The 14,443-nt window shown below is 42.7% G+C and overlaps 1 protein-coding gene across 1 annotated transcript in view; it reads right to left on the bottom strand.

Moving 5' to 3' along the window:
- LOC140716752 (A disintegrin and metalloproteinase with thrombospondin motifs 15-like) overlaps positions 1-14,443 on the bottom strand; it is a 53,008-nt gene that overhangs the window by 21,869 nt on the left and 16,696 nt on the right. The window contains exon 3 of the mRNA XM_073029577.1: positions 2,876-3,008. Within this exon, the coding sequence (XP_072885678.1) occupies positions 2,876-3,008 (133 nt within the window). The remainder of the gene's footprint in view (positions 1-2,875; positions 3,009-14,443) is intronic.

Here is a 14,443-nt window from a genome sequence, read left to right as displayed (position 1 = left end):
TATTCGAGTTGACGACCAGGTTACTGAGTGGCACAGGGGAAGAAAGTTTCAAACTTCGTATGCGCTGCCAGATCACTGTCTTTCCTCGCCCTCTCTCCCTCCCTCACCACCCAGCCCATGGAGGAGCCTATGCAAGCAGGACACATGCGCCTGTCTCAGGAGGAACAAGAGCAGCGCTGGGGAACAGGTTCCTGCCTCTATTGTAGTGATCCAGGACACTTCCGGGCGGCATGGTCCAGGCATCCAGTAAAAGAGAATACCCGTCAGCAGGGAGGGGAATCCTGACGGGTCGGTTCTCTCTTCAGTCAGCATTCTGTAATGCTTGCAGCTTCCTTGTCGTCTCCTTGAGGTCTCAGACCCATGAACTCAAAGTGTTTATTGACTCTGGTGCAGCTGGGAATATTATGGACATCTCTCGCTCCGAGATGGGGAGTTCCAACTCAGGTATTCAGAGAAAGGATCAACGTCAAGGCGCTGGATGATCGACCTCTGGGAACTGACCAGATCCACCTTTCCACCCAACCCCTCCAACTGCTGCTCGAAGGTAACAATCATGAAGAAATATCTTTCTATCTGGTTAGTTCACCTGAACTGCCACTGGTACTTGGTCTCCCCTGGTTATCCTGACATTGCCCACGGATCGATTGGTTTCTGAGAACTGCCATGCTTGTCTACCTGTCTGGGTCCAGGTCAAGCTCTGTTTCATGAATCCCCTCCTGTCTCAGCTAAGGATGTGGACCTGTCTGGGATTGCGGCTGAATATGCGGATCTCCGTGATGTTTTCAGTAAAAGAAAGGCCCCCACACCAGCCATACGACTGTGCCATAGACCTCCTACCTGGCACTAGTCCTCCCCGGGGCCGGCTCTTTTCCCTCTCTCGTCCTGAAACGGTGGCCATGGAGGAATACATCAAGGGGGCATTGAGCTGGGGATTTATCCTTGAAAATAACCTGTACGACAAGCCCAAAAAATGAGTTCCATAAAGACCAGGTGTCGTTTTTTGGGCTATATACTTGCCCCATCCAGTGGTTTCCAGCCCCCAATCCAATGGCCAGACTGGGAGTGAACCAAGAGTTGGAGACAACCCTGCACTGCCAAACCCATGCCCTGGAGCTCCCAATTGGTTTGGGCAAAGATCGTCCACAATAAACTCCAGTTGTCCTCCACGAGTATGTCTCCCTTTGAATGCCATAAAGGATTCCAGCCACTACTCTTCCCTGATCAGGAGATTGACGTAGGAGTTCCTGCTTCTGAACAATTGATGCAGCACTACAAGCGCACCTGGAGACAGCCAGGACTTCTCTGCTGCGTGCCCAGAAACAACATGTTCTGCAGGCTGATCGGCTCCACTGACAGGTAAGGCCATTCAAGCCAGGAGAAGAGGTCTAGTTGGCATCAAGGGACCTTCCCCTGAAAGTCGAGCCGCAAATTGGCACTGCACTATGTGGGACCATTTGTAACAGAAAAACTGTCAACAAGGTCTCATATAGATTGCGTCTACCAACATTGCTGAAGATCCACTCAGTATTCCATGTTTCCCAACTCAAGCCAGTTACTACCTGTCCCCTGGCCCCAGTCACCCCTCCTCCCCACTTGGCAGATGGTTCCCTTGTCTATACGGTGCGGCGTCTCCTGGCATCTCGCTGGGTACGTGGTAAAGTCCAGTACCTTGTGCACTGGGAAGGGTACGGCCCAGAAGAACGTACTTGGATCCCAGAGAAGGACATCTTGGACAAGTCACTCATCGGGGACTTCCCGCGGACACAGGTCTACTGAGGGGTGCAGAGTTACTGTCACAACTACAGATTCGGCAGTGCAGCAGATATGGCAATTGCGCTCGTGAATATGCATATGTCAGCTAATTATTTCATTGTGATGGTATTAACTCCATTCTTTTTGTCGTAGCGCTTGTTGAGACTTGAGATAAGCACAGCAATGTTTCGCTGCCTGTTTGCATTTGGCCTTGCCTGAGAAATTGGACTGTCGAGTCAACTGGCTCAGAAGACTAGCAGTATTTGTTTTATATTTTAGTAGTTCTTTTCAGCCGCAGTGTTTTCCATTTGAGAATTTTAGTTAATGATCCTGTTTGGCTTAGCATTTGTTTTCTTTTCCTTCTAACTCTGTTTGCATTAAAGTCAGTGAACTATCAAACTGCTTCAGTGTCTCTCGCTCTGTGCTTGGGCCATATCCGAACGTACTTACACTGAGTTGTATTTTACATGAGTGTCATCTCTGAGACTGGGGTGTCCAGGGAAAGGTAGCACCTCTGGCGAAGGGGCTCGTGTCCATTCTCGGGTTGCTGGCTCATTTTTGGTCCCCACCAGAAACTCAGCTGTCGCCTGTGCCGCGAAGTACCTATTTGCATATGACAGCGGCCACACCCTGGTACACCGCTTCATCAGGTGGGTAAACCAATATTATATTAACCCAATTATTAAGTCAGCAGGCCTTGTACCCCGGTGAGAGAGGAACATGCCTGTCCTAGCATGTGAAGTCAGCTCCAGCGGACTGGGCGGATGAGGTCAACCGTGAGATCCAATGACCAAAAAGGCGGTTCTGCAACACTTCCTGGAGACCGAAGGGCCTGACAAGGCACAGAAGGAGTCATGGCCAACCACTGCAACCAATGAAGACTCCAGTTTGTGAAGACTACTCGTACCATTGGGCCCTGATTTCTGAGGCCGAGAGAATGGAACTGCCCTAGTGTAATGGCTTTTCCACTTGAAAACTTTCTCCCATGCAGTTTTCACTGGCACTGTGCGTTCTGAGGGACAGCCAACAATCTGAGATTGCTCTGCTCTGATTAAAATGCAGAGAAATGAAAGAAACTAGGAATTAAAATGCCAAGTCTAAAGGGCTGCAGTTTAGCGCTTACCCAGTTCATGAGCAGTGGTGAAGGCTGATGGGAGACCATCATCTTCTATAACAGAGCAACTTCGCTTTGGGTCACACATTGTCCCCACATCTGCCATTCCTAGTGTGTCACAGGTCTGAGCACCACACAAGTCCTGGAAGTAAATAAAACGTACAGTCTTCACAAAGTTATCAGCAACTGAAGCATTAACCGGAAATGAAAAGTCTAACTATTAAAATTTTATGGGAGATGACAGCACATTTTTTCCAGGCACCCACCACTCTTGTGTGTGAAAGTGCTGCCAGGGGTGGTGGTAGGGGCAGATACAATGGGGACATTTAAGAGACTTTTACACAGGCACATGGATGTAAGAAAGATGGAGAGTCATGGACTGCATAGGACAGGGGGGTTAGAATGATTGTGTAGTCTGCGAGTCCTCTGGAGGTCGGAATCAGATTCACGTTTAACATCACTGGCATGTGTCATGAAATATGTTAACAGCAGCAGCAGTACAATGCAATACATAATATGGGGGGGGGGGAACCTGAATTACAGTAAGTATATATTAAATAAGTAGTTAAGTAAGTAGTGTAAAGTTTTAAAATAAAAGTAGTGAGGTCATGTTCATGGGTTCAATGTCCATTCAGAAATTGGATGGCAGAGGGAAGAAGCTGTTTCTGAATCATTGAATGTGTGTCTTCAAGCTCCTGTAGCTCCATCCTCAAAGTAGCAATGAGAACAGGGCATGTCCTGTGTGATGAGGGATGGAGGACAGCCTATCTTGGAGTTGGAGGACTGTCTGTGTGCATGGGCGGGAAGGAAGAACAGGGCTTGTTTTGCTGTTTCATTGCTGTTGTTCTGTTGTCATTGTATTTGTTTCTTGTTCTGCAAAACATTGTGGTCATGCTACCATACTGAGCAGAAGTCTTAGGCACATGTATATAACGAGGATGCCGACGACTTTTGAACAGTTTTGTCATAATTTTATGTATTGCACTGTACTGCTGGTGCAAAAAATTAAAACAAAATCATGATATGTGAGTGATGACAAACCTGATTCTGATATGGGTCTCCATAGTGGACTGAGAGGGAAGGAGACAGGGAGAAGAGAATCATGGTTTAGGGAAAAGGAGAGGGGAGGGAGTTGGGAGGTGCCAATGAGACATTCTGTAATGATCAATAAACCAATTGTTTGGAATCAAATGACCTTGGTTGGTGTCTTAGGGCTGGGTGTGTCTGTACCCGTGTCATGCCTCCCCGAGCACTCATTCTCTGCCACTTGTCCCACACCCCTCCTTTGGTGCTCCACCCTTGCCATTCCCAACATCTTTTGCTCCTGCCAGCTTTACAAACTCACTCTCCGCTTCACACACAAAATGCTGGAGGAACTCAGCAGGCCAGGCAGCATCTATGGAAAAATGTACAGTCGCCGTTTCAGGTCAAAACGCTTTAGCAGGACAGCAGCATCTGCAGATTTTCTCATTTGCGCTCTCTGCTCCATGTTGCTCCAGACTGACTCCTGCACATCCTTAAGTGTATTGGTTGTTAACACAGCAATGCACTTCACTGTATGTTTCGTCGAGCATATGATACATAAATCTGAATCTACCTTTATATTGGTGGGCTAACATCATGGGCCAAATAGCCCATACTGTACTGTACTGTTCTATGTTCTAAAATAAACCATTAAACAATGTCCACGTTTCAAAGTTTCTGGTGTGCTGAGTATGCATGTTGTTAATTGTAAAATTAACAAAAAAAAAGTCTTACTGCTGCTGCAAAATCACATAAGATTTTTAACTCAAGGTGTATGCTGTCCAAATACTAAACTCACATCTGTCAAGCTAATGCCTGCTTAAATCATTCAGCATGGAGTTTGTCCTTTGCCAGGAGGTTACATATGTTTTCATTTTATTGTAAATGTCACAACTGGGAGGTTAGCCGACATATGGTAAGTTTTTTTTTCTCTAATCAAAACTTTATTTCCAAGTAATTTTCTTTAACAAGTCACCAAAGTGTACTTGCCAGCTGAATGCTGAAGAGCTAGATCCAGCCAGGGAGGAAGCATTCTTGCAAAAATTTAAAGTCTAGTTATTAAGCAGTCACAGTGCATGGTGTGGCATTGCATAGATTTATGCCTCTCATATATACACTGGAGATTCTGCAGATACTGGAAATTTGGAGCAATGCACGAAATGCTGGAGGAACTCAGCAGGTCAGGCAGCATCTATGGAGGGGATAAAGAAAGGACAGTTCTTCTCACATTTTGTTTGTATATGCCTCTTATATGTTGTGCTTGCAGGCCAAAGAACTGAGAGCATGCAGTGATTGTTTTAGTTTCTCGGAGATGGGTCTCTGATTGCCACTCCAAACTGAAAGCTGAAATTGTTTCATGGTGATATGCAAGCATAGCAATATATTTTTCTATATCAGTTAGAAACTGGATGACTTTCCACATCTAAATGTAAATGCCAAAGCAACATAAATTTGAATGATTCATCTGTCAAATTCTGTGAAACTGGCTTGCACATGAATCTAAATTTGTCAGCTTTTGAAAGCAAACACATACATTCACTCACTCACTTGTAGATCCAGTATATTTAGTTGATTATTTGGGGAGCCTTTCTTTCCTTAACCATCTGCTCTCTAACCTCCCTGTGACCATGTGGGTCTCCTCTGGGTGCTCCGCTTTCCTCCCACACCCCAAAAACATATGGGTTAGCATTAGTATGATGTGGCCATGTTATGTTGGTGCCAATAGTGAGGTGACCCTTCAGGGCTGTTCCCACCACATCCTCACACTTTGTTGGTCTTTGATGCAAACGATGAATTTCACTGTATGTTTCGATGTTTTGATGTGCATGTGACAAATAAAGGTAATCTTTGAGATCTTTCATCTTTACTTCCCTGCAGGGAGTGGGAAGCTCCCTTCACCCTCGGTGATGAAAACGCACCAATACACATTTCTCCCAGCTTGCCATACACGCTGGACTGAAACATTCTCAAAACAACCAGCAGTGATATCCACTACTGGCACATTAAATCCTCTTCCCCATTCACCACTACCTGCATGACTTAACGCTTGTGAGAAGAATTAAACAACCCTCAGGACAGAGGTACAGGAGCCTCGGGTCCCACGCCAACAGGTTCAGGAATAGTTGTTAACCTTCAACCATCAGACTCCTGAACCAGAGTGGATAACTTCACTCACCACAAACTACGGACTCACTTACAAGGTCGCTACAACTCCTTTCAATATTATTTATGTACTTATTAAATTATTTATTATTACCATTATTATTTGTTTTTTTTGTACTTGTACAGATGGTCTTCTTCTGCACATCGGTTACTTGTCATTCTCTGTGTGTAGTTTTTGTTGATTCTATTGTAATTCTTTGTTCCACTGTGAATGCCCACAAGAAAATGAATCTCAGGGTATTTGGTGACATATGCATGTTTGGATATTAAACTTACTTTGAACTTTGTTCATAATGTTCTAGTACAGGGGTTCCCACCCTTTTGAATTCCATGGACCCTTGCCATTAACCAAGGGGTCTGTGGTCCCCAGGTTGGGAACCCCTGAAGATGGGCATCAAGTGATTTTCAGAATGGCTGTCCTTTGACATTGGTCAAGTCTGTTCAGGTCGCATTTAAATCCGACACTAACCCAGATGCCATGAACTTATTTCTGCCTTCTGATGAATGGTTTGTAAGTGTAGTTTCAGCACACTGAAGTTGGTAATGGTAGAAGAGGCCAAAAGCTTAGCAAGAATTACTGTTTTAATGGTTTACACACCTAGTGAATCTTTGCTTCATACTGTGTCCTGCAGTGTAAGTGATCCCTTTCAGTGATTTGATTTAGAACAGCTGCAAGACCGAGGAGGTAAAAATTCACATTCACAGCTGAGTCATCAACTGGGAATGAGGTACAACAGAAGATGGATCACTGACACATGGATCTGATCATTACTGGATGGATATGCCTGCCTTAAAACTTCAATGATAACAGATCTCCTCATCCCAGGGCCCTGTGGAGGGAAATAAGAGCTGGATGGGGAAATCACTGAGAGGTGGGGCTCACTGTGGCTCCAGAGAGTGTTTGTCCAGTAGATGCCAATCTCTTCTCCCCTTCACAAGCTCAGAGTCTGACCTGTTACAAAAGTAAGCTTTCTATGGTCTTTATTCAGATTGGAAATGAAATCTTAAAAAAGTTTTGAAACTGATATTCCAGCACAAAATCCTGAGACCACAGTGCCCTTTAAGTGCTTATGGTAACATCTGAGAGCTCTTCTGTTGTAGCATCCCATGCAAACAGAACATATTGCACAGAACACCCCAGCACAGTACAGGCCCCATGGCCCATGATGCTGTGCCGATCTTTTAATCTACTCTAATCTAACCCTTCCCTCCTACATAACCCTCAAATTTTCTATCATCCATATGGCTGATGCACAGTATTAGATTTACACTACACATGCCATTAAAAAAGCATATCTTTGACATAAAGACTTTGCAAAGAGTCACTTAGATACTGTAAAGATGTGGAAGAAGGTCTTGTCGTCGGATGAGACTCGGAACTTCTTGGCCTCAACATTAAGTGGTATGAGTGGTGTAAACCTAACACTGTGCATCAGCCAGGTAACACCATCCCTACTGTAAAGTATGGTGGAGGTAGCATCATGCTGTGCAAGATGCTTTTCAGAGCAGGGACTGGAAATCAGGTCAGAATTGATGGGAAGTGGAATGCTACTAAATGCAGAGAGATCCTTGATTTTAAAAAAACCTACTAGCCTCTGCCAGAAAGGGTAAACTGGGGAGGAAGTTCATCTTTCAGCAGGACAACAACACAAAGCACACTGCCAGAGCAACCATGGAGTGGCTTCAAGTGAAGAAAATTGATGTCCTTGAGTGGCCCAGTCAGAGTCCGGACCTTAACCCGATCAATCTCTGGATTGCTGTCCATCGCCACCCCCCAACTAACCTGGCACAGCTTGAGCAATTTTGTAAGGAAGAATGGACAAATGTTGCTCCAACACATTTGCAAAGCTAATCCAAAAAGACTACTGGCTGTAATAACAAACACGAGGAAATCTGCAGATGCTGGAAATTCAAGCAATACACACAAAATGCTGGTGGAACACAGTAGGCGAGGCGGCATCTATAAGGCGGCGTCTACACTGTCGACGTTTTGGGCCGAGACCCTTTGTCAGGACTGGCTGTAATAGCTGCGAAAAGTGATTCAACTAAGTACTGAGCAACGAGGGATAAATAGTTTTGAACTGCTGACATTTCAGTTTTTGAATTTTTAGATTTTCATGCTGTACAATCTTCCCTGTTTTTTAAGCTCTACTGTGAAAAATGGAGCATGTGATTCACAGATAAAAAAATCCCCGGTTGTAATACTCATTAATATGAACAAAGGATTGGGGGCTGAATACTTTTTCAAGGCACTGTATATGTCACCATATAAAACCCTGAGATTCAATTTTGTTGCTGGACATACAAGTAAATCCATGAAACACAATAGAATCAATGCAAGACCTCATCCAACAGGACGGACAAACAGCCAATATACAAAAGACAACAAACTGCAAATACAAAAGAAAAAGAAAATAATAATAATAAATAAATAAACACTCGAGCTGAGTAAAATGTTCTCCTAAAGGATTGTCTATTGGTGGGTCCTCAGATATCTGTAGAGGACAATCTGGGATCCACATATTCTGGTGCAGTGTAGGCACGAGTATGTGGTAGCTGTGGTTAGTAGTTGGGTCTTTTGGATCAAGATGTAGAACTAAATTCAATCTTCAATTACACAAGAGTGTTGAAGTCAACTAAGTCTGATTTCCAATATGGCAATCTAGCAAAAAGAATTTAGCTCCATTCCAAGTTTTGTTTGGACCAGTTATAAGTTGAAGTTCCTTCCAATGATGGATTTTACTTGTTGGACAAGATGTTGAGTACTGAATAGGCCCAGCCAAGAGGGTGGGTGAGTGTGTGCAATGAGCTGCCAGCAGCAGTGCTGGATGTGTGTTCGATTTCAATATTTAAGAGAAGTTTGCATAAGTACATGGATGGGAGGGGAATGGAGGTCTATGGTCCAGCTGTGGGTCAGTGGGACCAGGCAGATTAATAGTTTGGCTTGGACTAGATGGACTGAAGGATATCTTTCTGTGCTCTGGTGCTCTATGTCTCTGGACTCTATGAGCACTTGCAAAGCTAACTCAACATAAACCAGGTCGCAAGATGATAGTGCCTATCATCTTGATCATCAACAAGATGATAGTGCAAGATGATAGTGCCAGGTCGCAAGATGATAGTTTATGTCGCAAGATGATAGTGAGCCTATGTAAGGAGGACAGAATTCTGCAGTCCAGGTGGTGAAAGTGTACATCAGCCAGTCCTCCAGCTCCAAAGGAACAGGAGATCCCAGCAGCTGGTTTAAACCTGGGGTATGGTTGTACAGTTTCCATCCCCTGGAACAAATACAATTTTCTATTGAGCTCTTATAGGAATCTAGCCACCACACATTAATTCCCCAATTTAGATTTTTAAAATAACATTTAAAATTTGCTTTTTTTGCCACATGTACATTAAAACATGTATCTTTTGTGTCAATGACGTGATGGGGACAGCCCACAAGCGTTGTCATGATTCCGGTTCCAACATAACATGTCCGCAACTTACCGACCTTTGCTAACCCATGGTGTCACAGTTAGTGCAATGCTTTACTGTACAGGCTTTAAGATGAGGGTACAATTCCCATAGCTGTCTGCAAGCATCTTTTACATTCTCCCCATGACTGCATGGGTTCCTCTCAGGTGCCCTGATTTCCACCCACATTCCAAGAACAAATGATTAGGCTTAGGTTTAGTGTGTTGTAGGCATGCCACGTTGGTGCCAGATGTGTGGCAATACCTGTGGTTTGCCCAGCACAATCCTTGCTGATTTGATTTGACATAAGCGATGTATTTCACAGTATAACGATGTACGTTCTAACTGGCTGCATCATCGTCTGGTATTGGGGGGGGTGGGGGGTGTACTGCACAGGATGGAAATAAGCTGCAGAGAGTTGTCAGCTCCATCATGAGCACTAGTCTCCATGTCATTCAGGACATCTTCAAGGAGTGGTGCCTCAAAAAGGAGGCACCCATCATTAAGGACACCAATCACCCAGGTCAATTCAGGAACGGCCTCTTCCCCTCCACCATCAGAATTTTGAATGCACATTGAACCTATGAACACTAGCTCACTACTTTTTTTATTTCTGTTTTTGCACTACTTAATTAACATATATATGTATTTACTGTATTTCACAGTTTTCTTTTTCTCTCCGTTCTCATGTATTACAATGGACTGCTGCGCAAAATCAAAAAATTTCACAACATATGCAGGTGATATTAAACCTGGTTCTGATTCTAACATGTGACAAATCTTTAATCCGTACATCATTGGAATGTGGGAGGAAACTAGAGCACCCAGAAGAAACACACACAGTCATGAGGATTAGGTACAAACTCCTTCAAGCCATCAGCGGGAACTGAACCTCAATCGATGACACTATATGGCATTACATTCATCACTATGCTACTGTGCCCCCGACAAATGTCAGTGATCTCTTAAAGTAATTGACTTGTGTGGAGAACTTTGAAAGTTGCTATAGTCTGACCTGAAACTCTTTTAGATACAGTAGAACAGTGTGTTTTTTTCTTGATTGTTCCAATGTGTGAGGAGAACTGAGAAATGGAAATGAGAGAGGCCAAAACAGAAATAAACAAAGTCATTTCCATCTTACTGCCAAACACCATTACACTGTTATTCCCATATAAGGTGCTGGAACCTCTGGCTACACAGAAAGAACACAGCGCACCCATTAGATGAATTTCAGTTCTGTTTTCACTGCTTTACTCATTGTGACAATTCTGTTCTGATTTTACGTCAGCATCTCAAGTGCCTCATTCCAGGCACTAAGCAAGATTAATACTTGTTCAGGTCTTCGTATTTAAGAACACTGGTTTAATATCTCTGCGAAGAGATAGATGACAAGACTCTGTGACCCAACATTTTATGTGGCTGGAAACACACGCAAAATGCTGGAAATACTCAGCAGGTCAGGCAGCACCTGTGAAAAAGAGACCCTTCTTCACGATTGGAAAGAAAGGAAGGAGTCAACAGACATAAGAGAGCAGTTGTTATTTGAGATGTTGAATAAAGAAAATCAGATTCCTGCATTTATTTAATCAAGTATTAAAAAAACAAAATAATTATTACTCCAGATCCAATGCAACACAATTGGATCTACTGAGGTTGAGTGGAATTACAGCCAGAGGTCATGGGTTAAGAGTGAAAGGTGAAAAGTTAAAGGCGAACATGAGTGGAAACTTCTTCACTCTGAGGGTCGTGAGAGTGCAGTATGAGCTGCCAGCACAAGTGGTGGATGAAAGCTCAATTTCAACATTTAAGAGATATTTGGATGGGTACATGGACGGTAGGGATATGGAGGGCTATGGTCCTGGTGCAGGTTGATGGGGGTAGGCAGTGTAAATGGTTCAGCATGGACTGGATGGCCCAAAGTGCCTGTCTCTGTGCTGTATTTTTCTATGAGACTATGACTCTGAAGAAAACGTACAATAAGATAAAAACAGAACAACTTAAAAAAACAAAAGAAATATGAATTCATAAGATAGCTTATACTGTATACATACATTGATTATATGTCCGTAAAGTAATGCTAGGTACAGAAATGTCTGTACATAATGCGACCTTGACAGGAAATGTTGAAGTCGTGGTGGTGGTGGGTGCATTAGCGGGTGAAGGTGTCAATCAACCTCACTACTAGAAATTATATTGTAAATCAAATCATTAAAAAACAAAAAGCATTTTATGGAACCTATTAATTGCTTTTCAGTGCCAAATTTCCCAATCTGACTGAAGATTTGATATGAATAGTAGTAATTCCATGAATTTACTTAATTTGCGAAACTTGTAAGGAAAAATATCTTAAATAATATTGCAGTATTCCCTACCCACAATGTAAAGGTAAAACCAACAGTCCTAAGTTATTAAAAAGCAAAAAGGATTCAGCACAAAAATAATACCTTATCAGAGGAAGATACTCGTAGTGGTTTACAAAATTAAATGATCACAGTTAATGGCAGAGCTCGTGAGGAATTACATCTACTCAATCCATAATACCCATGGAGCAGCACCATAGTGTAACGGTTAGCTCAATGCTTTTCAGCGCCAGCTGTAAAATCAAGGTTCAATTCCCACCGCTGTCCATAAGGTGTTTGTACGTTCTCCCCGTGATCATATGGGTTTCCTCCAACATTCCAAAAACATATGGGTTATGATTACTAAGCTGTGGGCATGTTATGTTGGCACCAAAAGCAAGGTGACTCTTGCGGGCTGCCCCCAGCACATCCTGGACCATGTTGGTCGTTGACACAGGCAAATGCATTTCATAACATGTTTTGAAGTTTTTGATGTACAAATGAAAAATAAAGCTAATCTCTTTAAAACCTTGCATCAACTATCTTGTACTAATCTATTTGATTCAGTTGAGGTATATTTCTATCACATAGCTCAGCCTAAAAAAATTAAAAGCATATCCAGCAACTTGCATGGACAGAGATGTCAGGGTCAGTGGACAGCACTGACTCACAGTTAAACAATTCAAAGTTCAAAGTAAATTTATTATCGAATTATATACAGTACTGAGGAAAATTCATAGGCACATAGTGTGCCTAAGACTTTTGCACAGTACTATAGTAATTTTATGTATCGCACTGTACTGCTGCAAAAAAAACCAAATTTCATGACGTATGTGAGTGATGATAAACCTGATTCTGATACGGGTCTCTATTGTGGACTGAGAGTGGGAAGGGGGCAGGGGGAGGGGAAACATGGTTGGAAAAAGGGGAACAGTGAGGGGAGAGAGAGCGAAAGAAGCATGAGAGACATTCTGTAATGATCAATAAACCGATTGTTTGGAATCAAATCACCTTGCCTGGTGTCTCGGAGCTGTGCATGTCTGCATCCACATCACCCCCCACCCCTGGCACTCCTTCTCTGCCACCTGTCCCACACCCCTCCCACGGCACTCCACCCTCGCCATTCCCAACATTCTTTGCTCCCACCAGATTTACAAACTCACTTTCTACTATATTGACAAATATAGTACTGTATAAATGTCTTAGGCACCCTAGTTATATATTTATGCCTAAGGCTTTTGCATAGTTCTATATATGTCACCATAACGTACCCTGTGATTCATTTGTAAATACATAGAAATACAATAAAATCAATGAAAAAACACACACAAACAAGACAAACAACTGATATGCAAAAGAAGATGAACTGTGCAAATACAAATAAAAACAAATAATAAATAAATGAATAAATAATACTGAGAACCTGGTGGAGTCAGTTCATTGCTGAGGTGAGTGAAGTTATCCACACTGGTTTAGCAGCCTGATGGTTTACAACCATTATATTATTTCTGGCAGATTTTTTTTATTAAGTTCTGATGTACAATTAGCTTGAGAATGCAGGATCTTGATTTTGATTTCACTGTTCAAATAATTAGCAATGAATTTATAAATGGCTTGTATGTGCTTGGGCATCAGGGAAAGAGCATGGATTTTATAATTAAGTAAGGAAGAATTTAGATTGCCTAATCTTTCTGACATTAAACTAACCAAAATAATTGTTTTTATAGCACAGCAAAGCACTCAGTCTGAGACTAATCAGAGATGCACGATTAATTTCAGACTTGCCAGTGATGCATGCCAAGATTAAAGTCTAACTGCATCAGATCATTTAACACGATGGCCTACATCCACCAACTACTGAAGTATGAGGTTACTGTCATCTTTGATAAAGCCTGTAATGGAAACACCAATGCCCTTGAATGGCCCAGTCCATCACAGGTAAAGCTCTTCCTAACATTGAGCACATCTACATGAAGCATTGTTGAAGGAAAGCAGTATCCATCATCAGGGACCCCCACAACCCAGTCATGATTTCTTCTTGTTGCTGCCATCAAGAAGGAGGTACGGGAGCCTCAGGACTCACACCACCAGGTTTAGGAACAGTTATTACCCCTCAACCATCAGGCTCTTGAACCAGTGGAAATAACTTTATTTGCTCCTATCACTGAAATGTTCCCACAACCTATAGACACACTTTCAAGGACTCTTCATCTCATGGTTTTGATATTACTTGTTTATTTATCATTATTATTATTTCTTTTCTTTTGCATTTGCAGTTTGTTTTCTTTTGCATGCTAATTAAACGGCCAAGTTGGTGTATCCAACTTCACTTTGAAGTCTTCACATTAGCAGAATCCCAAAGTGTGTGATTTCTCAACCATCTCTTCGAGTCTTTACATTTTCCCGTGCACTACTCTTGATTGAATGGGATTTATTTCTTTACTTATTTAGCGATATAGCGCAGAGTAGACCCTTCCGACACCTCTAGCCTCACTGCCCCAGCAACCCCCTCCCCCACTGACAAAACTGATTAACCCTAACCAAACCATGGGACAATTTACAATAATTAATTAACCTACCCAGTGCGTCTTTGGTC

The sequence above is a fragment of the Hemitrygon akajei genome, chromosome 26, assembly GCF_048418815.1.
Source record: "Hemitrygon akajei chromosome 26, sHemAka1.3, whole genome shotgun sequence".
NCBI lineage: Eukaryota > Metazoa > Chordata > Chondrichthyes > Myliobatiformes > Dasyatidae > Hemitrygon > Hemitrygon akajei.
Note: the sequence above shows the minus strand (reverse complement) of the source record. Positions and strands in the feature narration are given on the sequence as shown.